The sequence below is a fragment of the Cibotium barometz genome, chromosome 33 (genome assembly GCF_041138505.1).
Source record: "Cibotium barometz isolate CiBa-2024 chromosome 33, ASM4113850v1, whole genome shotgun sequence".
Lineage (NCBI taxonomy): Eukaryota > Viridiplantae > Streptophyta > Polypodiopsida > Cyatheales > Cibotiaceae > Cibotium > Cibotium barometz.
The window spans coordinates 46,174,034-46,200,802 of record NC_141078.1 but is presented as its reverse complement, the minus strand read 5'-3'; the positions used below and the strand labels follow the sequence as shown (position 1 = coordinate 46,200,802).

General features: G+C 45.6%; 2 protein-coding genes across 2 annotated transcripts in view; both read left to right on the top strand.

The window, feature by feature from the left end:
- Positions 1-5,110: 5,110 nt before the first annotated feature.
- On the top strand, positions 5,111-10,086 carry LOC147619649 (uncharacterized). The gene is made up of 5 exons (XM_086773473.1): positions 5,111-5,321; positions 6,553-7,481; positions 7,970-8,202; positions 8,302-8,740; positions 9,880-10,086. The coding sequence occupies exons 1-5, from the start codon at positions 5,111-5,113 to the stop codon at positions 10,084-10,086; spliced, it is 2,019 nt and encodes a 672-aa protein (XP_086629599.1).
- A 2,724-nt stretch (positions 10,087-12,810) lies between these two features.
- Positions 12,811-26,769, top strand: part of LOC147619648 (uncharacterized) — a 40,221-nt gene continuing 26,262 nt past the window's right edge. The window contains exon 1 of the mRNA XM_086773334.1: positions 12,811-13,358. Coding sequence (XP_086629460.1) covers positions 12,880-13,358 — 479 coding nt within the window. The 5' untranslated portion in view covers positions 12,811-12,879. The remainder of the gene's footprint in view (positions 13,359-26,769) is intronic.

Below are 26,769 nucleotides of genomic sequence, written 5' to 3'. Positions count from 1 at the left end.
TGGATTGGCTCCATAAGAATCAAGCTAACATTCATTGTCTCACAATGGAACCATTTCTTTTCTTGACCTTCACGGGAATAAAGTCATGGAAATTAAACATACAAACATTCACGGGAATAAAGTCATGGAAATTAAACATACAAACAAACATATCTAATGCCCCAAAACTGTATGTTTTTGGGAGTGTGATCTCCTAATCAACACCAAGCAATATTGGGCAATCCCAATAGCTTGGAATGCACGAAAAAATGGAGCTAAGCCCTAGGCTGGTAGCGGCACCAAAATATGTTCATGTCAAGAGCTTACCTTAGACTTTCTAAACATGTGTCATTAGGTTTTGCCTTAGAGCTATAATATATAACTTTCCAATACTCTGTTCACACTGGAATGCTCCTTGCCAAAAAGGTGAAGGGAGAGCTCTCAATGCCTAGATGGAGGCAAGAAGAGATAGTTCTTCGTGATGATTCTCTCACACAAAGGCGGGGGGAGAAGAAGAAGCTATTGCAAGAAGAAGAAGCTATTGCAAGAAGAAGACCTACAATCAAACCTATCTAGCATGCATCTATAAAGCAAGCAAGATTCAAAAGCATAGAAGTAAGCAAGAAGAGGGAAGAAGGAGAGCTCAAAAGTAAATTATTGCAAAGATGGAATTAAAGCTTTTGTGTATGCAAAAGGAGTCGATTAGTGTGAGAGTTGGAGTTCCCCACGTATGCGTACCTACAAGTGCCCCCCTTCACTGTCGCCTTCCAGGCCTACGCGTGGGCCTCGCCTCCCCCTCTCCTATGTGCAACCCCTCCCTTCATTGTCGACGACATTCCCCCCTCCCCTTGCCTGCCTCCCACCTCACCCCCCCGCCCTAATACGCTCTCATGCTTGACCTCTCCCCCTCTGCCTTCTCATTCCCTCACACCCTTGCCTCCTTGCATTGCATTCTCGCTTCACCCCTTCTCAATCTGCCTGTGTGTGTTTCCCTCGTCCCCCTCAACCTTCCTCTTTGCCGCCCACCCACCCCCGCCTCCTCCTCACCACCTCCAACCTTCTCCACTTTTCTGGGCATCGAGCACTCCTTTATGCCTCTCCGCCCTCCTCCTCTCCATAGCCTCCACCACCTTCCTCTTTTTGCTGTTTCCCCCTACCTCCCCTTGTGATGTGCTCATCCCGCTTATCCTTTCTTCTATCTCCCCATCCAGGTGTTTATTACTCATGGGGTTTTATATCCATGGCAAGTTTTGGCATCTTCTGATCTTGAACCCCAGGAGGACTCCATGGGAGCCACTCCTTCATCCTCCCCGACAACCGAGGCTGACGTCCCTTGTATTTCCTTTCTAGAAGTGGACCTCTAGCTCCTCACCTTGACAGTCGCATCCTTAGAGGCCTAGTGTGCAAGATTGTTGGTAACCCCCCAACGCACGAAATCTCAGGGATCTTTTATAGGCTAGCCTCCTTGGTGCACCAGGAAAGATTACTGATATTCACAAGGTAGCCTCCTTGTGGCATGCCAGGAAAGATTACTGATATTCATGTTTTGGGGCACTTTTGTTAGCAAGTTGAGTTTGACTCGCTCATGGTGTCAAATAGAGTAATGCAGCTGAGCCTCATCACACTGTGTACGGCCCAGGCCTTTATTATTTATGAGGTGGCAACACAACTTCGACCCAACATCCAACTCCTTGGCCAGCTTTTTAGGCTCTCTTGTGATAGTCTACTTCCCAGGCCTTCGGAAGGAATACCTTCCTCTTCGTGGAAATAGGTGGCGCTATTGGGGGAGAGTGATGGAATCCCCCCCACTATCACTTTAATTCTTTCTCAAGCGCAGTTGGGATTCCATCCCTTTGCATTTGCATAGGCTCTCCAAAGAAATTGCCACACATTATATCTCTTCCTTGTCTCTGGGGAGCCCCCATTGTGCAGAGAGTTGAGTACTCTCTAGCCTCCCAAGACAATGCTTCATATGCAAGCAAATGGGGCATCTCGCTTGAGCTTGTCCTCATTGACAGTCCAGGAGATGGTGCAATGGTCCCCCTTGGTCCCAGCTCAGATCCTCTTCTGGGGGCTAGGACAAAAGCTCGCCCTTAGGCCAAGAAAGCACTAGGATCTAACGGCGACCAACACTGATGTTGGAGAATGGGAATTGTTGGCCCACGACAGAGCTGCCAACAGCAGCTGACCTCCAGAGCTAAGCTATCATCGAGCATGCTAGGCTGGCAGAGCACATGATGATATGGTTTTGTCAAAGAACCATATCACTTATTTCACCAAACCACCCATTATTTCACCAAACCACCCAAGGTGATCCCCCCCCCAAAGCGAGGAACTCACCCCCCCCCGCGCCGCCCGAGGTCATTGCCCCACAAAGATTCCTCTTAAGGTTCCCAAATTCGAGTGAGGCCCCATTGGCCCCTCCAAGCCTTTGTGGTGGCGGGCCTTTCCTCGCACCCTTCCTCTAAGAAGGATTCCTCCATTCTTCTTCCCTCTCCCTCTTCACAGCTTCCTTGTCCACCTCTGCCTTTCCCCCCATCTTCATCCCCAACCCTCGTCTCTGACTCTCCCCGCACAGCAACTCCCCCCTGCCCCGTCTCTTTTGGATCTAGCTCTATCCCTTCCTCTGCCTTTCCTGAGCATTCCTGTCGCCCTCCTTCGGTCATGCCAGAAATGGAGCAAAGGCAATCGGTAAGTTCAGTCTGCCACTTGATTCATCGCTTCTCGGAGTTGGTAGAGATGACCATCGTCGCCTCTCTGCAGGTGAGGGCTCTCTTGCAGAGTCGCTAGGTAGGATCTTGGGGCAGCCAATGGATTATAGTTTCTTCCGATGTCTCCCTGTATTAAAGGAGCTCATATTTTCGAGGAGACGATGGATCTCCCATTTGAATTTATGTGGTGTTTCATCACTCCTCCAGGCCATCCATGCTAGAGAGTAGCACGATCATCTTCTCTTTCCCCTTGAGTGCAGCCCCCTGGGGATGGATTGGGACTCGGAGTTAGTGTCTACTGCCATATCCAGGGATAGGAAGTTAAGTTTTCTCTCATCATCTTCAAGATCTGCGCATATCCACCAGGGATAGGAAGTTAAGTTTTCTCTCATCATCTTCAAGATCTGCGCATCACTGACATGCTTACCCATCTTTGGCCTTTGGCTCAAATGGAGCTGGGAGGCTAAGGTCACATAGGTCAAGAAGGGGAGGTGGTCTCCTCCTGCTTAAAGGTGCTTCTTTTTGTGTTCCTTCATATCATCTCAATAGTAGTACCCCTTCCCCCCTCCTACCAATACCTATATTGCAATAGGTGGAGCTCAGATTATGCTAACTCTCGAGCTCGAACAGAGTAGCATCGCATGGCGGATAGGATCTACGCCCACCTGCTGGTGCGCCTTTACCCTAGGGTTGATTGTGATTACTCCCCGTCGAAACCCACGCCCAAGACTCTTCGAGTGGAGGGCGATTCTAATAGTTCCCATAGAAATTAGATATGTGGCATGGCGTCCTTAGAGGAGAGCTCCATAGAGTAGCAGGTGGGGAACCCATTGATATTCTCTTCCTCCAGGAGCACCATCTTTCCAAGGGGCGTACCCATCTCGCTGTGCAGGAGGATTTCACCAAGTAGGAGTCACACTTTTTGGTCTCCCTCTTTTGGCCCCTTTAGGATGCAAGGGGAGTTTGTATTTCTGTCAGTGAGGATGAGCAGCTCCTCTTGCCAACAGTAGTTGGCTCAGGCATCATTGACACTAGTCGGGCCCAATGGGTTACCATTAAAATTGGCGGAGGATTTTGTGGGCTTTCTAAATGTATATGCTCCGAATGCCACCATTGGCAAAGCCACCTTCTACAGTATAGTAGTTCACTAGTCCCTTCCACATGCTGACTTTTGGTGCATGGGTGGAGACTTTAACATGTTAGAGTCAATAGAGAGTAGATTCGTACGAGGCACGGATACAATTTTTGGCTTAGAGTACTGTGATTGGGAGGAATTGTTTCCGGCACTTAGGGGACATGACCCTTGCCACTTGCCCAGAGTTTGGACACAGCCTCGGGAGTCTATGCTTCTCGAGGTCTAACAGGAGGAGCACCGGTCCCAATATTTCTCGACTTGATATATTCTATGTGGATGAGTGGGCTTGTGGTCATGGCGGCATGATTGGTATCTTGGCAGGCACTACTTTCTCCGGTTTGGGGATTTGTTTGAGATTGCGATCCCCCCCACAGGCAGAGAGAGGAATTCGCAGGCTACGAGGCCAAGATGGATTTATCATTTCTGACCCCCTCCCAATGTGAGGCCCCATTATCCTATCAGGTGGTGCATGCGAGAGACAAGGTCTAGCAGCACACAAGAGAAGTGGTCTCGCCCGCTCTTTGGACTCTCCTACTGGCTCCCTTCACAGTTGAGGAGCTGGTAGAGGCCTTGACAGATCTCCTAGAAGAAAATGCTCGAGAGTGGATGCGCTTTGTGTTTCCTTTTTTCTTCGTCCATTGGGATCTCATGGAAGGCAGCTTCGAGCAACCTTCAATGAGATTATGACCACAAGCGCCATGCCAGAGACGCTTTCGAAGGGTCTGATTCACATTATTCCTAAGGAGGGTGGTGATAGATTGGAGATTCGATGGTGGAGATCCATCACCCTCCTTGGGACCTCCTACAAGATTTTGTCCAGGGCCATCAACCGAAGACTTTAGCCCTTTTCTCTTGATTCGATTCATGATAGACAAGTTTTGTTCAGGATTGGAGAATTCTAAACAACATCTTCACTTTTTGGGAGGCAACAGCTTTGGCCAAGTTGCAGCAACAAGATCTCATTGTGCTCCTAGATTTCGAGAAAGCATATGATAGAGTTGATTGGGGTTGGAGGGCACGATGTACCGGATGGGGTTTTCGAAGGAGTTGATCCGTGGTGTTTTCGGACTTTATTTGGCCTCTCACAATCAGGTTCTCATTCACGGAACCAGAGTCGACAAATTTTTCCTCTCGCTCGGTTCGGCAAGGCTGCCCTCTAGCACTCTACCTCTTTCTATTTGTACCGAGGCTATGAGCAATTTTCTCTCAGCTCAGGAGACTAGGCTCCAGGGATTGCATCTCTCCATCCATACTCAAGAGGAGTTGCTTGACTCAGAGTTCGTAGATGACACAGCAGCATACTGATCTAGAGATGTGGGGAATCTTCAAAGATTTGCAAAGGGAATTGAGATCTTCTGTCGCACATCAGGAGTGCAAATCAACTGGCACAAGTCGTGTGGTTTTTGGATTGGCTCTCCACCTGCCTCGACTTAGCGTCCAGTTAAGGCTTTCTAGTGGATCCCGAGGGCACTCCAGTCCATTATCTTGGATGCCAAGTGGGCATTGATGTTTCCCCAAAGTAGCAGCTAACCCCTCTTCTTATGAGCATGCAAAAGAAGCTTCTATACTGGAGTTCCACGAGACATTCCCTAGCCAGCCGAGTGGTGGTGGGGCGAACTAGGTTCTTCTTGCCACCATGTGGTATATTACTTCTTACTGGTCCTTCTCCTGAGCCTTCATTAGTGAGGTTCAAAGGTTGATGTATAATTTTATGTGCCCGAGCAGTGATGGGGGCCTTCTAGGGTGGAGAGTAACCATACAACCGTGCCACAGAGGGGGCCTAGGCATCATCAACCCAATCATTCAAAGTTGTGCCCTATTGGGCAAGTTGATTGTTAGAGGATTTTATCTAGGCGATGACCCGTGGAAGGATTTCCTCTTGGCTAGGTTTTTAGCCCAGACACCGACCTTGGGGGGGCCTTGGCTAGATGGATTTTCAAGAAGATGTGGGCCCACAACTTTAGTCCATCTTTGAGGACAAATTTGCAGCCCCAGCCTATTACGAGCTTGGGATCACCTAAGGCCGGCACTCCAATAATCAATTCCAATAGCCTCCAAGGAGCATCTTCGACAGTCCTTGATTTGGACGCCCTGATCCGTTTACCTAGTGGCCACATGCTCAACCTCATGTATCCTAGGGAGTGTTAAGCACGGGACTGGCTAGGTCCCTTGGATATTGGCGTGCATTCATATAGCTTCCCCCATTGGCTCAAGAAAGAGGCCTTATTGGGATGTAGGGTAGAGACAAACTCAGCCTCGACATATATGCCAGAGAGCTCAATTCAACGAAGCCATCGAAGGCACCCACACTCCACCTGCAGAGTTCATCAAGAGCATCTGGCTTGACATCATTCATACCCTCTATGGCCAGTGGGGGAAGCTTCATGGTGGTTCTGACTGTATGCGAAAGCGTCAGGAACACTTAATGAGGCTTTGGCGACCTAACAAATAGTGGTGGTGAGCCCACTTGGCATTACAGACCACCTATATAGTTATTCCCTCCCCCACCCCCTGTACAAGATAGCTTTCTCCTCATAGAGCAGCTAGCCACAGGAGAAGTACACCCTTCCCCCCCTTTTATGTTCTTTGGTCCTCGCTCCGTACACGGAGGCAAGTTTTTGTCTAGCCTTTCGAGGCTTTTTTTCTTGGTAACTAATAGAGAGTTCTTGTTTTTAGAAAAAAAAAATTACTACAAGGAAATGATTATCCATTGCTTATTGTAAAAAGTATTGAAGGGGACTGTGCAAGCAACGCCAGTCAAGATCCTCTTTGATACTGGCTCTACTCATAATGTAATTAGCTCAAGGCTTTTCAAGAAGCTAAAGCTCCAAACGCAGCCTTCAGAGTACAGCTACACAGTGGAGCTAGCTGACGGCAAGGGCACAGAAGTGTGGGATCGTCAAGTCAGAGGACTCCCATTCCAGATCCAGTCCTACGAGGACAGATTGGACTTTGAAATTACACGGCGTGCGAGATTCGATCTAGTTCTCGGCAAGCAATGGCATGCATGGAAGAAGCCAACGATAGACTTTTCTTCCCACGTCATCCAGTTTGAGCATAGCGGCAGACGCCTTTTGATTCGCGGGGAACCCGATTTCCCAGAAGCGAAACTATTAAAGGCTACCAAGATGCTCAAGTTAGATTGTAAGTATATTTACTTTTGTTATATTGTAAATATTTCTAAATCAAATCCAAGGATGGATTCGACAGTTGGTGGCAGTTTTATCACCTCAGCTTTAAATCTTTCTAATAAGATAAAAGCTGAATTCGAAGATGTATTTAAAACTGAGTTACCTGTTGGTTTACCTCCTCGCAGGAATGTGGAGCATAGGATTGAGCTCATTCCAGGAGCTAATCCAGTTGCTAGACCACCATATCGCATGAGTCTCAAGGAGGAGAACGAGGTTAGGAAGGTGGTGGACGAATACCTTAGTAAAGGCCTGATTCGTTCGAGTTTTTCACCTTTTGCCTCGCCTGTTTTACTTGTAAAGAAAAAGGATGGTTCTTTTAGGATGTGCGTAGATTACAGAGCACTCAATAAAATTACTGTCAAGCATCGTTATCCTATGCCTAGGATCAATGATCTCTTAGATGCTCTTGGTGGTGCTACTATTTTTAGTAAAATAGATTTGAAAAGTGGTTACCACCAGATAAGAGTAAGAGAAGAAGATGTATATAAAACAGCTTTTAGAACCAGGTTTGGTCAGTATGAGTATTTAGTAATGCCATTTGGTTTGACTAATGCTCCAGCTACTTTTATGATGTTAATGAATGATATTTTAAGACCATTCATGGGTAAATTTGTGGTAGATTTCATTGATGATGTGCTAGTTTATAGCAAGAACATCATAGAACATGAATCACATTTAATTTCTGTTTTTCAAGCGTTGCGTGACACAAGTTTGTTTGCCAACAAGGAAAAGACTTTTTTGTGTATGACTGAGATTGAATATCTAGGTCATATAGTTTCTGTAGATGGGATTAGAATGGATCCCAAGAAAGTTTCCGTGATATTGTAATGGCCAGTCCCAGAAAATATCACTGCACTTAGATCCTTCTTGGGATTAAGTGGTTTTTATCGTAGATTTATAGAGCTCTATTCCATAATAGCAGCTCCTATGTGACAGATTTGTTGCAAGAACAGGTGTCCTATGTGTGGACATCTACGCAACAAGAAAGTTTTGATACAATGAAACAAGCAGTTTCAACAGCTCCAGTTTTAAAAGTGGTCGACCTAGAAAAGCCTTTTGTCTTAGAAACTGACGCCAGCGGTGTGGTTGTTGGCGCAGTGTTAAGCCAAGATGGTAGGCCAGTGGCCTTTGAAAGCAAGAAGCTTTCGCCAACTCAACAGAATTGGCCAGTCCATGAGCAAGAATTGTATGCTATTATACATGCTCTCAGAATTTGGCGGCACTATCTTTATGGTGCTAAGTTTAAAGTGTATACAGATCATCATACACTTTAGTATTTTTGCAGTCAACCTGATCTACGAGGAAGTCAAGGTAGATGGGCTGAGTTGATGCAAGAATTTCATATGGAAATTCTGTATCGTAAAGGTCGAGATAATGTAGTCGCTGACGCATTATCTAGAATTATGTATAATATGAGTTTTACAATTTTAGAAAACTCATTGCTTCAAGAAATCAAGGAAGCACAGTTGGAGGACCTTTATGCACAGACAGTAAGGTCCAGACTCGAGTCTAGTATGGATACTAGTGAGGACTTAGCTTCGTCTACTTCTTCACTAAGACCTTCATCAAGTCCGTATGCCAATTTCTCAGTTGAGAACGGATGGCTAAAGCGGAAAGCAAAGATATATGTTCCTTGTGCACGGGAACTAAGAACAAAAGTTTTGCAAGAGAACCATGATAGTCCCTATGCTGGGCATCCTGGTCAAGATAAAACAGTTCAACTTGTTAGACGGGCATTTTGGTGGCCACATCTATTTAGAGATGTCCACAAGTATGTCCAACAATGCTTTCAATGCTAAGCAATAAAGGCAGAAAGAGTAAAGAGCCCAGGGTTACTCCATCCCTTACAAATTCCAGAATCTAACTGGCAAAGCATATCCATGGATTTTATCACGGGATTGCCACGAACTCAAAGACAAAAAAATACCATTTTGGTGGTAGTTGACCGCGTGAGCAAGATGGCTCATTTTATAGCAACCAAGGACACCGTGGAAGCTCCACAGGTTGCAGATTTGTTTATCCAGAATGTATTTAGATTACATGGATTACCTTTGTCTATTGTCTCAGACAGAGATGTGCGTTTTTGTGGACATTTCTGGAGACATATTTTTGCAAAGTTGAATGTTACTCTCAATATGAGTAGTGGTGACCACCCCGAGACAGATGGTCAGACGGAAAGAGTCAACCAAGTACTCGAGGACATGTTACGTGCTTATGTATCTGATAGCCAGACAGATTGGGATTCATACTTACCCTTGCTAGAGTTTGCATATAATAATAGACCTCATAAGGTGACCGGTATGTCTCCTTTTGAGATGAATTATGGTATGTCTCCCTTAACTCCTGGTACTATAGGCACACCACAGAAATGTCCTAGTGCGGCAGAATTTTTGGCAAGAATGCAAGATACTCTAGTATTGGCTAAAACTAAGCTTCAGTAAGCAGCTGAAAGAGCTAAGTTTTATGCTGATAAGAAAAGATCTCCTCGATCTTTTGAAAAGGGAGAAAAAGTTTTTCTTCAAGAATGCAAGATACTCTAGTATTGGCTAAAACTAAGCTTCAGCAAGCAGCTGAAAGAGCTAAGTTTTATGCTGATAAGAAAAGATCTCCTCGATCTTTTGAAAAGGGAGAAAAAGTTTTTCTTCAAGTACCATTAAACTCTACATCTTTATTTACTGGAAAGTGTCCTAAGCTTTCGCCTAGATTTTGTGGACCTTGGACCATTATGGAGAAGCTTAGTGACGTAGCTTACCGGTTGGAACTTCCACCAGGCTGTCGTGTTCATCCGGTGTTTCATGTTAGTAAACTCAAGAGATATATATCTAAGGATGATAATCTAATTGATGGTATTATTTCTTTGCAGGAAAATGACTCTGTAGACCATGGTCCAGACAAGATACTAGATCGCAGAGAGAAGCGGTTATGTAATCGCGTTCTCCGAGAGTTTCTAGTTGCCTGGAAAGGTCTTCCTTTAACCGATGCTACTTGGGAATCAGAAGCTCTGATTCGTAAACATTTCCCACAGCTGATCATCGAGGACGACGATCTTAGAAGGGGGAGAGAATGTTAGACATATATATTAATTTAGTCCGAGGCACTTAGGCCTAGATCGGACATTACTAGTGTGTGCACGGGCAAGGGCCTAGTGGGCCAAGGTCCGTAGCTCGGGGGTTAGCCAAGGAGTGCGGGAATGGGAGCTAAGAGAGCACTTCTACCTTTTGCTTGATTGGGAGGTAAGAACATGCTCTAGGGGACTTCCATTTATAGAAACTCATGGGCTATATTGGCTGGGAGGAGAGAAGCGCACACATGTCATTTTTCGTCTCTTACACAAAATGAATGCAAAATTCAATCTACCACCACATCAAGTGATTACCCTAGCAAATTTACTTATTTAAGAGTGTACCAATACCAATGTATGCATCATACATGTGTCCCATCATTGCCAGTCAATTGCATCAATTCATTTGCTAAGTGAGCAATGTTGCCAAGTGACCAATGAAGAACAAGGTCGATGCCGTGTGACTACTTTCACTGCCTCCTCTCCAGCTCACCTCTTTACCACTTTTCCAAGGGACTCATAGCAAGGAAGATTCATGAAAGCACTTCCCCATAGCTCCCTCTTACTCCTCTAGCCATGGGTACTCCTCTTCCACATATTAAATTCTATTTTGGAGTGGAGATTATAATGAAATGTTGCTTCAAAAAGATAGAGTTAAGTCACTTACATTATGTGTATAAACTCATGCTTATGATATCCCTTTACACCATCATTGGGATCACCATTGCCAATAGCATCAAAATTTACCATCACTAATAGCTTCAAACTTTGCCATCTTTATTAGAAAACCTCATGTTCCTCTTACCAGGGGGGTTGCAAGATAATCAAAATTTCTCCAAATGCATCCAAGTCTCTTTTATGTGATAAAACCTTGAACCCCTTGTTAAATCTTGAACTTATGCACAATCTTGATGCATCTAATCCAAAATCTTAAGAAGGTTTTGAGAATGATTAAGAAGGTTTAAAAAATGATCAAGAAAGGTGAAAAACTCAACCATAGTTAGGGTTTGCAACAACAAATGGAAGACGAATCTTCAAATCTTGATCAAGAAACCCCTAATGCCTTCAATGGTGCAGTCAATGGCCTGATTCAAACCTTACTGATGTTGATCTTGGTTTATGAGCAATTGGCACCATAAAGAAAAACATTGCATTTCTGCCATCTCATGGGAAAATATCGAAAAGTTAAGCCATCCCATTCCAAAGGAAGAGACAACATGCATAAAATCTAGGCTATTGAGTTGGTACGACATGCACCAACGTTGGCTATATTTGACCATTGCCGGCTATAGTCGTCTCTTAAGCTAGCCTATCGCTGTGAAAAGAATTTCAAACAAGTGTAATAATACGGCTATGTTGCCATAACTAATGCGGTGCTTCACTTAACTCTTCTACAAAAGGGTGATGCCATTGCCAATCAAAACATGACTGATCTCGATGCATTGGTCTGACATGTAAGATAATTTCGTAGTATACACAGAACCTCAAAACCGTCAACGCCTTCCTCTCTTGCCTTCTTTAAATGATCTTCCTAGAGCAACAAAGTGAAGGGTTTCCTAATACAGCCATTCCCAAAATTTATCTCCTCAAAGAAATGCAGCTTGGCAACATTGCAAAGTTGCAAGATGTTGTGCATGGTGAGAAGAATATGGCTTTCTGGTGAGAAGAGCTGCAGAAAGCCATCTTCTTCTTGGGAAAAAAAATTGAGCAAAGAAAAGAAAATTGAAGCATAGGTTGAGAGAGGATCAAAGACTAAGCTCTGATATAAATACAAGAGTGGAATCTATAGAGAAAAGAAAACTACTCATTAACATGGAGTACACACAATCTCATATGGGAGAAAGACACCAGTGAAGCTTGATGAAGCAAGAAGATGAGTAATCTTTGATTTCGTAAAGTGGTTGATGAATCATTAGTAAAGTGGTTGATGAATCATTAGGCTCATAGTTAATGTCCACCCTTGTGGCCTTGGCCTTTGGCCCTATGTTTACACCCCATCATTCATGTGCCATGGCCTTTGGCCCATATAAGTAACCACGTTACAAATTTTTTTTTTTGTAACTGGCCGCTAAATTTTAGGCTCTAGGTGGATATGTTAAATTGCTTATGACCTTTATTCTTCACTTTGGGTGTTTTACACATATGGCGGTGAAGAAGCTTGGGCTTGTTAATTTACAAACCAACAATGGTGAGGGAGCTAGAAAGTACTACTGAACAATCATTTAATGCTTGCCTCTGGGGTTTATCCTAACATTAGTGTCCTTGCCTCTCCCAAAAGGGAGGTACAATGTTTGAATCTACCCACTTCCATATTGGAAAGTGATGGCATGCAATTTCAGTACCCTCCTTCGCAAATTTTTTTAAATAATTAATCATTTCATGCCCAAGAATTGGGAGGAGGGTGGAACTTAGCCTCGTTCACTGAGAGGGCCCACAAAGGAAAGAGAACGAGCCAATGTGTAAGCATATGGTTATGGTTGGAAACAATGGCAAATTGAAATTCAACCGCTTGAAGGGTGGGTAGTGTATGATAGGCCACATGTATAGGTGTAAGCACATCTATATCTATCCTATTTAGATAGATTGAGAATGCTAATTAATTTAAGATAATGCTACAATGTTAGATAAGCACATCTTTATGGGCTAAAATTAAAGGAAACTGGCCAAGGGTATTAGAAGCAGTCTTATATTTACAGTTTAGTAATACAAATTGGTTGATTTAATGAGTTTTCCTTATTTTGATTGAGTTGGTGTCGAGAGCAGGGACACACAGCAACGCGGATAACGTCCGATTGGGATGCCATGGCAACCGTCTACTCTCTCTATCCTGCCACTTCCTTTGATCATCCCACGTTCTCCAGATGGGGTTCTCAGAGCCAGCCGAAGAAAGCAGTCGGCAGAATAACAGAGCGCAGTTGCAGGCAGCAGAAACGGCTCGTGGTCATGCGAGCTACAAGCGAGAGAGAATCAGAAGAAGACGAAGGAACAGGAGGGACAGAAGCGGCTGCTTCGGCCTTGCTGTCGAAGGATCCCTCGTCGGTGCCAGAGGCATCTGCAAGCAGTGTACTCCAAGGACTGCTGGATGTGCAGGCTGCTCCTGCGGCTGCTGATGACAATGTGGATGCAAGCATGCCTAACATTTCACCGGAGCTTGCTGCCATCTACGCCAGCTGCAGGTGGTGGACCTGGCGGGGTTACAGGATCAACTACGCCGTTCAAGGGAATGGACCTTCCCTTCTCCTCGTCCACGGGTTCGGTGCCTCTGTGGGCCATTGGCGCAGGTACTTGCTATCCTGGTTGCCTGTTAAAATGGACAACACGACCAAGCGCCCTCTCAAGAGTGTATTTTTCAAGTGTTTCACCTTTTTTCAAGCTACGATAGGGCAGGGCAGTTCCCACCACCGACTGGCTGCCTAGTTTCAACCATTCAGAAGCTGCTCGGGGTGTCTACATCTAAAACAACTCAAGCAAGTGGGCTACCCCTGCCAGTGCTGAGTGCATGAGAGCCCCTCCAGGGCCTTAAATACCATCTTAGCGCATTTGAGATGCTGGTGGTCAAGAAGGGGAGAGAGAGAGAGAGAGAGAGAGAGAGAGAGAGAGAGAGCATTGTATCAACATATTAGCCAGTGTGTTGATGACACCAAAATTAGTACTATAAATCCATGAAATTCTGAGTCCTGAAAAAGATTAAAAAGGACTAGCTATCTATCTATGTCATCACATCATAGTGATCATGCGGATACATCTGTTAGTCCAACATATAAGGCGGGGTAGGAGTACAAGATACAAGGTAGGCTCAAACCGGTGTGGGATAGTAGTGGTAGAGGGGAGGGGGCATCTTCCTCATCCATCCAGAATATTCAGAATAGCTGAATCTATGACTGCCAAGAGGCTTTGCCATTTCCACTGCATGTGGAGGAGCATCCCTGCGTTTTTAAAAATCTCCCAGATCTGAAGTTGTGGCATGGCAGGCTGCCATGGGCGTTGGGTGCACTGCAGCTGGTGGAGTTGTGATGGCTGGTGTATCAGCCTGGTGTGGTGTCTGGTCCTCCTGTGGGGTCCTTGGGCTCCAGTGTCTTGAGGTCATCATTTGGTGCTGCCCCACTGTGTTACCTGCAAGAAGCTCGCCATTGACAGCTGTGAGGTGTCTTGAAACTGGGTTGTGTTCCTCAGAGGAGAGAGTCTTTGTTTCTGTGGAGCTCCATCAATAAAACCCCAAGCAAGGCTGACCAGGAAAATCAATTATCCTAGATAGTGGGCTAAATCCTTCCCTAGAGAGATAGTGAAATCTCCTCTAGATTTCATAGTACCCTGGACCGTAGTAGCTCATTTCATACCTCTGTCCAGGTTGAAACATTTTGTAAACGTTTCACACATTTCATACTCTAGGGATCCTGCCAATTGGGTATTAATGTCGAATGAACAAATGGGCAACATCTCGGCAATCACATTGGCCCTGCAAGACATGAGCATAATAAATTTGCTAAATCTATCAACAATAGTCAAGTACTGAGTATTTCGCTTACCCGGATTGGGAGGCAGATTCGTGAAAAAATCCATGGATATATCTTGGAATGGTCCTTCGGGAATCGGTAAAGGTTGTAACAACCCTATCTTCTTCCTACGAGGAGCTTTTACTTTCTGACAAATGTCACATTGTTGCACATGTGCAAACACATGGCGCCTCATTCTTGGCCAATAATATTGCTGTTCTAACTTCTTCAGAGTCAAATTCATGTCTTGATGACCACCAGTGAGATGGCATCATGGATATCATGGAGAAGAGCTACCCTGAATGACTTCATGACACAAAGTTGGCCTTTGTAGAAAAGCCAACCATCGCGTATCAAAAAGTGGCATGGTCCTGTGGCATCCAATGCCTATTTCCACTGTGTACCGAATTCCTCGGAATCCGTGTACACGTGCTTCATGTCATCTAGTCTCGTACCAGCGAGGTCGAGTCTAGCGGTTTGAATCAAAGTCACTTGTTCCTTCTTGCTCAAACCATCGGCCAGTGGGTTGGCCTTTCCTGGAAGGTACTCAATCATACCAACAAATTGCTGGAAGATTTGGCTCCAACAGTGCTGTCGGTCACTCCAGTATGCACTTGGCATCGTATGAATCCAACATAATTCTTGATGGTCAGTGCGAACCTCAAATTCACGGCCATACAGGAAATGTTTCCAATGTTTCAAGGCTTGAATGATGGCTAGGAGTTCTCGATCGTAGACCGAGTAATTCTTTTCTGCGGGCAGTAACTTATGAGACATGTAAGCTACTAGATGGCCATTCTGTTGTAATACACCTTCAATGGTGATATTACTCGTATCGGTGATCACCTGGAATGGCTCGTCCTACGGGGCAAGCGCTAGACAAGGCGCTTTTGACAAAGTCACCTTGAGGCTCTTGAATGCCTCCAACGCTCGTGGAGTCATTCGAATCCGCTACCTTCTAGTCTTGACACCCTTTAGCATATCGGTGAGATCCGCCAAGAAGTCAGAAAACTTGTTTATGTGGGTGGTGTGTAGGCATATGCTCACTTATGGTAGTGCTATGTGTGAACAGGGCTTAACCAAGGGCACTTTTTTCCATGTGGTTTTTTCCCTTGGACATTAAGTGTGAAAGGACACTCTAACATATAATATTTTGTACTTCTATATTATATGGATGTGGCACACATGCAAGGGTTGACTTGCATTTTGTGGATACCACACTTTTGGCTCTCTCTCTCTCTCTCTCTCTCTCTCTCATTTCTCTGTGTGAGCTTCTCTACCTTGCACCTAACCCTAATGTGCAGGTTTGTGTGTGTGAGTGTGTGAGTCCAACACCCAACATTTGGTATCAGAGCTGGGAGCTGGGAGCTGGCCTTGGAAAACTGCAGCCGGAAGAAGCCCTGCGAAATTCCGTCGAAAACAGGCGTTCCGTCCGTCGCCTGCGTTTTTCCGTCGACGCTGTGTTTTTCCGTCGACGTCCGTCCGTGGCTTCCGTCGCTGCTCCGCCGTCCGGTCGCCAGAAACGGGCGGCACTATGGGGAGCCCACCACCGCCGCCCAGCCCTCCCAGCGGCTCTACTACCCACAACGGCGGCGCGCCCAGCAACGCTCCGTCCCGGCTAGTGCTCCCTTCCGGCCAGCGTCACGTCCGGCGTCTCCGTTCCAGTCGCCGTCTGCTCCCGTCCGCCGCCTCCGTTCCAGACGCCGCCCTGCGCTCCGTCACAGCAGCCGCCGGCTGACGACTCCGTCGCTCCTGCCGTCCGGCGTCTCTGTTCAGGCCGACTGTGCTCCGTCTCGAACCGCCGCCCACGTCGTTCCTCTGCTGCTCCGCCGACACCCAACATTGCCTTCACCGACGACTCCAGCCACCGTCTGTTTGCGCCCAGCGCTCCCCGTGCTGGCCCACGGCTGCCGCTTCCGCTTGCTCACCTGCCCGCCACCAGCACGCCTGCTCGCCTACCCAACATTTGGTATTAGAGCACGCACGCCTCTGGTTGGTCCGACGTTTGCTCAAACCCACGCTCTGCAGGCCTCCTCGACATCTGCAGATCTCACGACATCTGCAGATCTCACGACATCTGCAGCTCTGCACGCCTCCGCCAACTGCCACGTGCATACACCAGCCTGCAGCTCCGTGTGTTCTCCGACTGCAACGACTTGGCCAGCCTGCTGGCACCATCTATTCGACTGTCTGCTCCAAGCCTGCTGCCCTTGCGGGAAGGTATTTCTCTGTGCACATTTTGGGTCAAACACAAATACAATATTTTGCAGCCATTCCAGTGTAGGTCATATGCAGATTTAGCAGACACTTCTGTGCAAGTCAAATTCACAGGAAAATTACAGGTGCAATTTGAGGAATTTACCAATTTGAGGACAAATTGAAAAAATTGGGCATTTTGCTTTGCCTGCAATTTGGGGGTTTTCGAAATTGAGGTCAAAATCAGCAAATTGAACCTCTCTCATTTGCAAAAATTTGGGGGTTTTCAAAATTGAGGTCAAAATTGGCAAATTGAACCTCTTTCACTTGCATAAATTTGGGGCTTTTGTGAAAATTGGCCAATTAGATGCACATTGAAGCAATTGGAGTGCATAAAAATTAGGGGTTTTCTGATTGGAGCATGTAATTGGGCATTACAGTTGCGATTTGTCGCGTATGTATACACATTGAGTGTAATTGGACAATTTGGTGCAGGTTTACACTTGCTTTGGTTTGCAGGCATACATTTGCACAGGACATTTGGTTGCCTGGCAGTGCACATTGGTGCTTGGTTTGCTTGCAGTTATACTTTGTTGACATGGCACAGAATGCTACAGATGTATTTGGTGTGCTCACCCAGGAGGACAAGCTGGATGGATCTAACTACTCCCTCTGGAGTTTTATGATCCGTAATTTGCTGGTAGCCAAAGGGCTTTGGGGCATCGTGTGTGGTGATGACACACGCCCACTTACCATACAGCCAGCCACGCCTCAAAGGGGAGGTGCTCAAAGAGCTCCTGATGTAGATCCTGCTCCCACACAAGAGCAGAAGAGATGGGACTCTAGAGATGCACAGGCCATGTCATTGATAGCCCTTTTAGTGAAAAGGACTATTATTCCGCACATTCGTTCATGCAAGACATCGAAGCTTGCATGGCACACATTGGAAGCAATGTATCAGGTACGCAACGAGGCAAGAGTTGCCTACTTGAAGAGGCAATTGGATCTTCTTTCTATGGATGAGGGTGACTCTATGGCAGATCATCTCACCAAAGTGACAGATTTGCAGGAACAATTGCTCAACATTGATGAGGTTATCTCAGACAGACAGATGGTCACCAACACTCTTCATTCTTTACCGCCTTCCTACTTGGGCTTTCACACCTCTCTCAACCTCTCAATGAGAGGAGGTGGTGATCCCGTCACTTTTGAAGAGCTCGTGTGTTTACTCTTGCAGGAAGAGCAAACTTATCGAGCAACCGTGGTGGAGAAAAGGCATTTACAGCCAAGGATAAGGGTAAAGCAAAGAGCTTTAAGCATGGGGGACAACAGTCTTGCAAGGCTGGTCATGGACAACCCTCTTCTAGTGGTGAAAAGTCTGACAAAGGGGATGCAAACAAGCCCAAAAATGTCACTATTGCCATAAGCTTGGACACTACATCAGTGAATGTAGGAAGCGGATTGCAAAAGAGAAAAAGAAAGAAGCAGGCAATGCAGTAGCAGACTCTTCGGATGACAAAGCACAGCAATCAGCTAATGTAATCCAAGAAGAGTACACTTTTTTGGTCACATGCACTAGTGACACACCAAGTGCTTCAGACACTGATATGTCTTGCATTGCATCTGACAGACAGAATGCATCATGGTATTTTGATAGTGGTGCTTCGAGCCACATCACTTCATGCAAAGATGTATTTCAGGCTTCAGCACTTGGTTTATGCTTCAAATGGCCGCACTGTATCATGTGCAGATCATACCACATATCCAGTAAAGGGAATTGGTAATGTCATACTTATTGCAGCCAATGGTGCCAATATATGTATGAAAAATGTATTGTATGTTCCAGGAATAAAGAAAAATTTGCTCTCCGTCTCAGCCATAAACGACCAAGGTTTAAAGGTTGAATTTGAAGATGGGAAGTGTTTGGTGAAAGACCCATCAAAGGGTTATGAAATAGTCACTTCTGGAACACGATACAAAGGCTTGTATAAGCTGGACAGCTATGACAAGCGCACTTATGATGTAAATACAGTGGCTGCCCACACTCCTGCTATGCATGATGCAGAGCTATGGCATGCTCGTTTTGGGCATGTAAATTTTCAGAGTTTGATGCTTTTGCAGAAGCATCATATGGTTGATAATATGCCGCCTCTTGAGTCTTTGCCAAGACATGTATGTGAGGGGTGTATTTTGGGAAAGATGCAACGGAAACCATTCCCCAAAGATGGAGCTGTTAGAGCTAAAAGTAAATTACAGCTCATACATAGTGATGTATGTGGTCCAATGCGGACACCATCCATAGGGGGGCATCTTTACTTTGTCACATTCATTGATGTATGTGGTCCAATGCGGACACCATCCATAGGGGGGCATCTTTACTTTGTCACATTCATTGATGACTACTCCAGGTTTGCTTGGGCTTACCCTTTGAAAGCGAAAGCAGATGTGTTTACATGCTTTCGACACTTTGTAGCAATGGCTGAAAATATGTGTGCATGTAAAGTCCAAACACTCCGCTCAGATAGAGGTGGAAAATACATGTCAAATGCATTCAAGGATTATATGCTTCAAAAGGACATCAAACACCAATGTACTGTGCCTTATACACCGCAACAGAATGGTGTAGCTGAAAGGAAAAATAGATCTCTCATGGAGATGGCAAGATGCATGGTGAAAGCACAAAAGTTGCCTCACAAATTTTGGATGGAAGCTATAATGTGTGCAACTCATGTGTTGAACAGGTGTCCAACAAAAGCTTTGAAAACCATAACACCATTTGAGGCTTGGTATAGCCGAAAGCCAACAGTGATTATATGCGTACATTTGGATGTTTGGCATATGCACATGTGGCAGAACAACTCCGAACAAAGCTAGATGACAAAGCAATTAAATGCATTTTTGTGGGCTACAGCAATGAGAGCAAAGGATACCGTCTTTATAATCCAACTACACGAAGGATTTTTGTGAGTAGAGATGTGGTATTTGCTGAAAATTTAGTACAGCCCATGTACAGCTTGTATAAAAGCAATGATACAGGCTTACAGGACATGTTTGATGGACTTTTACCCATTGCAATTAGGGGGGATTCAGATCAGCCAGCCCCTACACAAGAAAATCCACATGTAGAACATGTGGACCAGCCAGCCATTCAGCCCCCTTCTATGGAAGAAGTGGAAGATCTTGTCAGGGAAGAGCAAACAGCCATAGACACAGCCAAGTCAGTGCCAAGATGGTTGCTGAAAACTTTGCAAGAAAGCAAACTTGCAGCTCCACTCACAGGTAGAACAAGGGCTAGTTCCAGCCATGCTTTGAATGTACATCGTGGGGAGTCTGCATTCGCAATGGGTGGTCTCTTTGATTCAGAAGAGCCTTCTTCTTATGAAGAAGCACATGAGAATGAGCATTGGTTGCAAGCTATGCAAGCTGAAATTTCTTCTATCATGAAGAACAATACATGGGATCTTGTGGAATTGCCTAAAGGCAAGCATGTAATTGGAACAAAGTGGGTGTACAAAGTCAAAAGAAAGTCTGATGGTACTATTGACAGGTACAAAGCAAGACTTGTGGCTAAAGGCTACTCCCAGAAAAAGGGAATAGATTATGAAGAGACTTTTGCTCCTACTTCGAGAATGACCACAATAAGATCAGTGATTGCATTGGCTGCCCATAAAGGATGGAAAGTGCATCAATTGGATATCAAAACTGCATTCTTAAATGGGGATTTACAGGAGAAAGTATATGTAAATCAGCCCATTGGTTTTGTAGTTCCTGGTGAGGAACATAAAGTATGCAGGTTGCACAAAGCATTGTATGGGTTAAAGCAAGCTCCAAGAGCTTGGTATGATAAGATACATGCTCATCTAACCAGCCAAGGTTATGAGAATAGTCCAGCTGAAAGCACATTGTATGTGAAGAAAACCGATGCTGATATTTGTTGGGTATAAAGTCCCAGTTTCGCCTCCGGACCTTGATCATCGCGTAGCTCTTTTCGAGAGCTTCGCGGCCATATATTTACTTGTACATTTGGCCCCCATTTGGGCCTTGTAACGGCATTCTTTGTATTTGGTCCGCCGGGCGCCCCATAAGTTGGGCGCCCGTCCATATTAGACCTAACCCTAACTTTACCCTTGTATCACTATAAATACGAGGTCTCCCTTGAGCCTCATCAAGACATCAAGATATTCTTGAGCATTGTGTGAGTTCTCTCTCTCTCTCACTCTTCTCTATCTCCTCTGCACTTCCTTGGCTGCAAGCTCTTGTGTTTGAGTCATTCTCTTCCAACAACTGGTATCAGAGCTATGGAGGGAAGCTGTATGCAGAAGCTATGGAGTTAGAGGTGTCTTCCACCACTTGACTACGGGATTGTCTGCGTTTTTCGCGTCAAACACCTCCCTTCTATCATCAATTTGGTGCGTTTTTTTTTCTTTTAGAGTTCTGCTCTGTTTTTTTTAAACGCAGGAGCCTGTTTTGCGTTTTTCTTGCTCTTCCCCTCTCCTGCGTTTTCTGCTCCACTCTACGCTGCCCTTCTGCTGCGTTTTCCTCTACCCTGCTGCCCCCTTTGCTGCGTTTCTGCTGCTGTGCTGCTGCAATCAGCGTTTGCTGTTTTTCTCCTGCTGTACGGCTGCCTCCTGTACGGCTGCCATCAGCAGCAGCCAACGCTGCTGCCAGCAGCCCCACGGCCACCAGCAGAATCTAGGGCTGCAGCCAGCAGCCCCACGGCCACCAGCAAGCAGCCCGGGCTGCAGCCAGCAGCCCCACGGCCACTAGCAGCAGCCAACGCTGCCTCCAGCAGCCAGGAACTACGAGCAGCCCCAAAGACAGCAACATACTCCCCCGGATTCTCTTCAGCATCAAAAATAGAGCTGCCCCGGTCCTCTTTTGCAGTATCTCCGGCTGCCCCTCGGGTTTACATCGACATCCGGTGATTCTCTTCCGCCGTCTTCTTCACTTGAAGTTGTTTCATCAATCTACGAGCATCCTACTGTCAACCCGTATCTGGTACATAACATCTTGCTATTGCTTACTTTCTGAAGTGTCAGTTTGATAAGTCATGGCGTCTACAAGTGATCTTAAGGGTCTACTAGAGATTAAGAAGTTTGCAGGCACTGGGTTTGATCTTTGGAAGGTGAGGATTCAGAATATCCTCTATCTGCGGGAATGTGATACTGCACTTGAGCAGTTCAAACCCGCTGCTATGACAGATGATGAATGGGGAGTCCTGAACAGAAAGGCCGTTGCCTATCTCCAGATGGCTGTTGCTGATGAGGTTCTTGTTGACCTCAAAGGGCTGACAACAGCCTATGCCGTCTGGGAGAAGCTGAGAAGCACCTATGAGATCACCACGCCAGTGAACCAGGTACATCTCATCAGGAAACTCATGAATATGCAACTTGATGATTCTAAGAATGCAGTAGAGCATATTACTGCTTTCACAGGGGTGCTTAATCAGATGCAGGATTCTGGATTGCCTGCTTTTGATGATAAGTTGAAAGCTATTTTTTTGCTCACTACTTTGCCTGACTCTTGGGAGACACTTGTGGTGTCACTTGGGACAAATCCCAACCTAACTTTTGATGGAGTCAGGGGTGCTATTCTCAATGAAGATATCCGGAGGAAGACCTCAGAGACTAGCGGTTCTGCAAATGTCTCACGAGGGAGGACGACCAAGCGGGGAAATACTACTACCAATTCAAAGGGTAGAAGCAAGAGCAAGGGCCAGCAGTCTGATGTTACATGCTACCAGTGTGGTCGTAAAGGCCACAAGAAGCCAGATTGCAAGTTTTACAAGATGGAGCAAGACCGGAAGAAGAAATCCAGTCATTCAAATGACAAAAAGAAGGAAAAAGAGAGTAATTCCAGCAAAGCAGAAGAGTTCGAAAAGGACAAGAGCAAGGCCAATGTGGCCTCTGGTGTTGTCATAGAGGAACTGTCTGACTCAGATGATGTGCTATGTGTTTTTTCTGCTAATGCTCTTGATGTTCATAACTTGCATGTCTCAGAACCAGATGTTATTCATGCCTTGATGTATGAATCTGATGTGCTTTCACAGACTTGGATTATTGACACGGGTGCCTCTTTTCATGTAACTCCTATCAAGGAGTGTTTTGCAACTTTCACTGCAGGCTCCCGAGGAAAGGTGTTCTTGGGGAATGATCATGCTTGCAATATTGAAGGCATGGGCACCGTGAATTTGACTTTGCAGGATGGTAGTGAGTTTGTGCTGCCAAATGTGAGGTATGTGCCTGGTTTGAAAACCAGTCTCCTGTCTGTGGGCCAGCTTGATGCCTTGGGATACACGGCCATATTTGGAAATGGCACATGGAAATTGACCAAAGGCACAAGGCTGATTACAAAAGGATGCAAGAAAGGAACATTATATAGCCTTCATGGTCAGGCTTTGTCTGGTAAGTTTATTGCTTTTGCAGAGGTACGCTCCCACATGGAGCTTTGGCATAAGAGACTTGGCCACATGAGCCAAAAGGGTCTCTCCATTTTGTCCTCCTTGAACAAGTTTGATGCAAAAGGAAGCAAGCTTGATTTTTGTAATGATTGCTTGTATGGGAAACAGAATAGGAGTTCTTACTCCTCTCGTGCCTCTCGCACGGCTGAAAAGTTGGACTTGGTCCACTCTGACGTATGCAGCATGCCCATTAAATCTAAAGGTGGTTCAAAGTACTTTGTGTCTTTTGTGGATGATCACTCACGAAAAGTATGGATCACTTTGTTGAAATCTAAGGATGATGCTTTTGTTGCATTTCAAAAGTTTTATGCATTTGTTCATACTCAAACTGGAGTGAAGATTAAATGCTTACGCACTGACAATGGGGGTGAGTTTGTTAGTACTAAATTTCAGAAATTTTGTGATGATAATGGCATTAAGAGGGAACTTACACCCCCTTATAGCCCCTCTTCAAATGGTGTGGCTGAAAGGTATAATCGTACACTGTGTGAAAGAGTTCGATGCATGCTGTCCACAACTAATCTCTCTCAGGATTTTTGGGGAGAAGCCTTGAAAACTGCAGTTCATGTTTGCAATCGATCTCCACACACAGCTTTGAAAGGTGGAATCCCTGAGGAGGTTTGGTCTGGCAAACCGTCCTCATATGACCACTTACGCATCTTTGGTTGTGATGCATATGTGCATATCCGCAAGGAAGACCGGAACAAGCTTGATGCTAAGTTCGAGAAGGGCACCTTCGTTGGCTACGGTGATGAAGGTGAGATGGGCTACCGTGTGTGGTTGCCATCAACCAACAAAGTGGTTCGCAGCCGGGATGTTGTATTTTATGAGGCAAAGCTGCTCCGTAATGTTTGTGCCTCTCATGGTGATCAGAAAAAGGTCAAATTTCAGCAAGGGCAGCCACCCATTGATGCTGAAAATGAGCCCCAGGATGCTTCACAAAGGGCTGAACATAATGAGTCCGTGATATTTGAGCCAGAAGAGGTTGGACAGCCGCTTCATGCTCCTGGAGGTGTAGGGCAGCAACCCCTATATGCTGAAAATCAGGCTGTTCGTGAAAACCCGCAGCCTTTTGATGCTGAAATTATGATTCCTCCCGATATTGACCCCCAACCAGCCAATGATCATTGGGTACGGAGGTCTACTCGTTTTCGGAGGGAACCTCAGCGTTTTGATCCCTCTTTGCAACATGTTTTGCTTACAGATGAGGGTGAGCCTCTTACTTTCAAAGAGGCTAAGTCTTGTGAACTCCGAAACAAGTGGGAGCATGCTATGCAGGAGGAGATTAAGTCTCTACATGCAAATGACACTTGGGACTTGGTTGAGTTGCCCAAAGGAAGGAAGGCTATTCCTAACAAGTGGGTGTACAAAGTCAAGACAGTTGACGGCCAGCCTAAGTATAAAGCCCGCCTTGTTGCTAAGGGCTATGCTCAGAAGGAAGGGATTGATTTTCAGGAGGTCTTCTCTCCTGTGGTCAAAATGACCACCCTTCGTGTTTTGTTTGCTCTCACTACTGTTTTGGATTTAGAACTGTATCAGATGGATGTAAAGACAGCTTTCTTACATGGTGATTTAGATGAAGAGCTGTATATGAAGCAGCCTGAAGGCTTTGTCATTCCTGGCAAAGAACATCTGGTTTGTAGGCTGAAGCGTAGTCTCTATGGGCTGAAACAAGCCCCGAGGCAGTGGTACAAAAAGTTTGATGCTTTCATGCTTAACCAGAAGTTTAATCGTAGCCATGCAGATCATTGCTTGTATACTAAAACTGATGCAGATGGCAGCCCAGTGATACTTGTGCTGTATGTTGATGACATGCTTCTTGCCGGGAAGAATAAGAGCGTTTTGGAAGCTCTTAAGGACCAGCTGAAGTCAGCTTTTGCTATGAAGGACTTGGGTTCAGCTGAACATATTTTGGGTCTTCGGATTAGACGGGACAGAGCACAGAAGTTGCTTTTCCTCTCGCAGGAGAAGTATATCCAGAAAGTCCTTGATAGATTTAACATGGCTGATTCTAAGCCTTTGGGTGCTCCATTGCAGCCCTATGTTAAACTATCCAAGGATGATTGCCCAAAAGATGATGATGTAGCCAGTACTATGCGTGGGATCCCTTATGCTTCTGCTTGTGGATCTCTTATGTATGCTATGGTTGCTACACGGCCAGACATTGCTCATTCAGTGGGAGTAGTCAGTCGTTTTATGTCCAACCCGGGCAAAGCACATTGGGATGCTATAAAGTCTATTTTGAGGTACTTGAAGGGGACACAGAAGAAATGCCTTATGTATGGTAAAGGTCCACTTGAGGTGCAGGGTTATTGTGATTCAGACATGGCAGGTGATTCTGATACTCGCAAGTCTACTAGTGGGTACATCTATACTCTTGCAGGTGGTGCTGTTTCTTGGTGCTCTAGACTCCAGAGGATAGTAGCACTTTCTACTACTGAGGCCGAGTACATCTCCGTCACAGAGGCTTCTAAGGAGGCCATTTGGTTAGCACGCCTTGTCACAGAGTTTGGATTGCCAGAGAGGGCTCCGGTCCTTGGTTGTGATAGCCAGAGTGCCATATACCTGGCTAAGAATGCCATGTTTCATGCTCGTACCAAACACATTGATGTACGGTACCACTTCATCAGGCAGGTGCTAGATGATGGTTTGGTCAGTTTGGTCAAGATTGGCACTCATGAGAACCCTGTAGATGCTCTCACCAAAAGTTTGCCAAAAGCACAGCTTGATATGTGTCTACAGCGGGTGGGAGTTACATAGCTTCACTTAGAGGAGCTTCACTGGCCCTTTAAGTGGGAGGTTGTTGGGTATAAAGTCCCAGTTTCGCCTCCGGACCTTGATCATCGCGTAGCTCTTTTCGAGAGCTTCGCGGCCATATATTTACTTGTACATTTGGCCCCCATTTGGGCCTTGTAACGGCATTCTTTGTATTTGATCCGCCGGGCGCTCCATAAGTTGGGCGCCCGCCCATATTAGACCTAACCCTAACTTTACCCTTGTATCACTATAAATACGAGGTCTCCCTTGAGCCTCATCAAGACATCAAGATATTCTTGAGCATTGTGTGAGTTGTCTCTCTCTCTCACTCTTCTCTATCTCCTCTGCACTTCCTTGGCTGCAAGCTCTTGTGTTTGAGTCATTCTCTTCCAACAATATTCTCATAGTCATCTTGTATGTAGATGACGTGCTCATTACAGGTACAAGCAAAGCACAAATTTCAGATTTCAAAGCTGATTTGAAAGCTGAATTTGATATGTCAGATTTGGGGCCTTTACACTACTATCTCGGCATACAGTTTATGCATACAGATGATGGCATTGTTATGCAGCAAACTAAGTACATAAAAAGTTTGCTAAAAAGGTTTCACATGGATGAATGTAAGCCCATTTCTACTCCGGTAGAACCTGGTGTACGGCTTACTATGCATGATATTGGAGAGCCTTTTGAGGCCGGCATTTACAGCCAGGCAGTGGGATGCCTCATTTACTTGTGTAACACGAGGCTAGACATATCTTTTGGAGTGTCTTTGTTGAGCAAATTCAT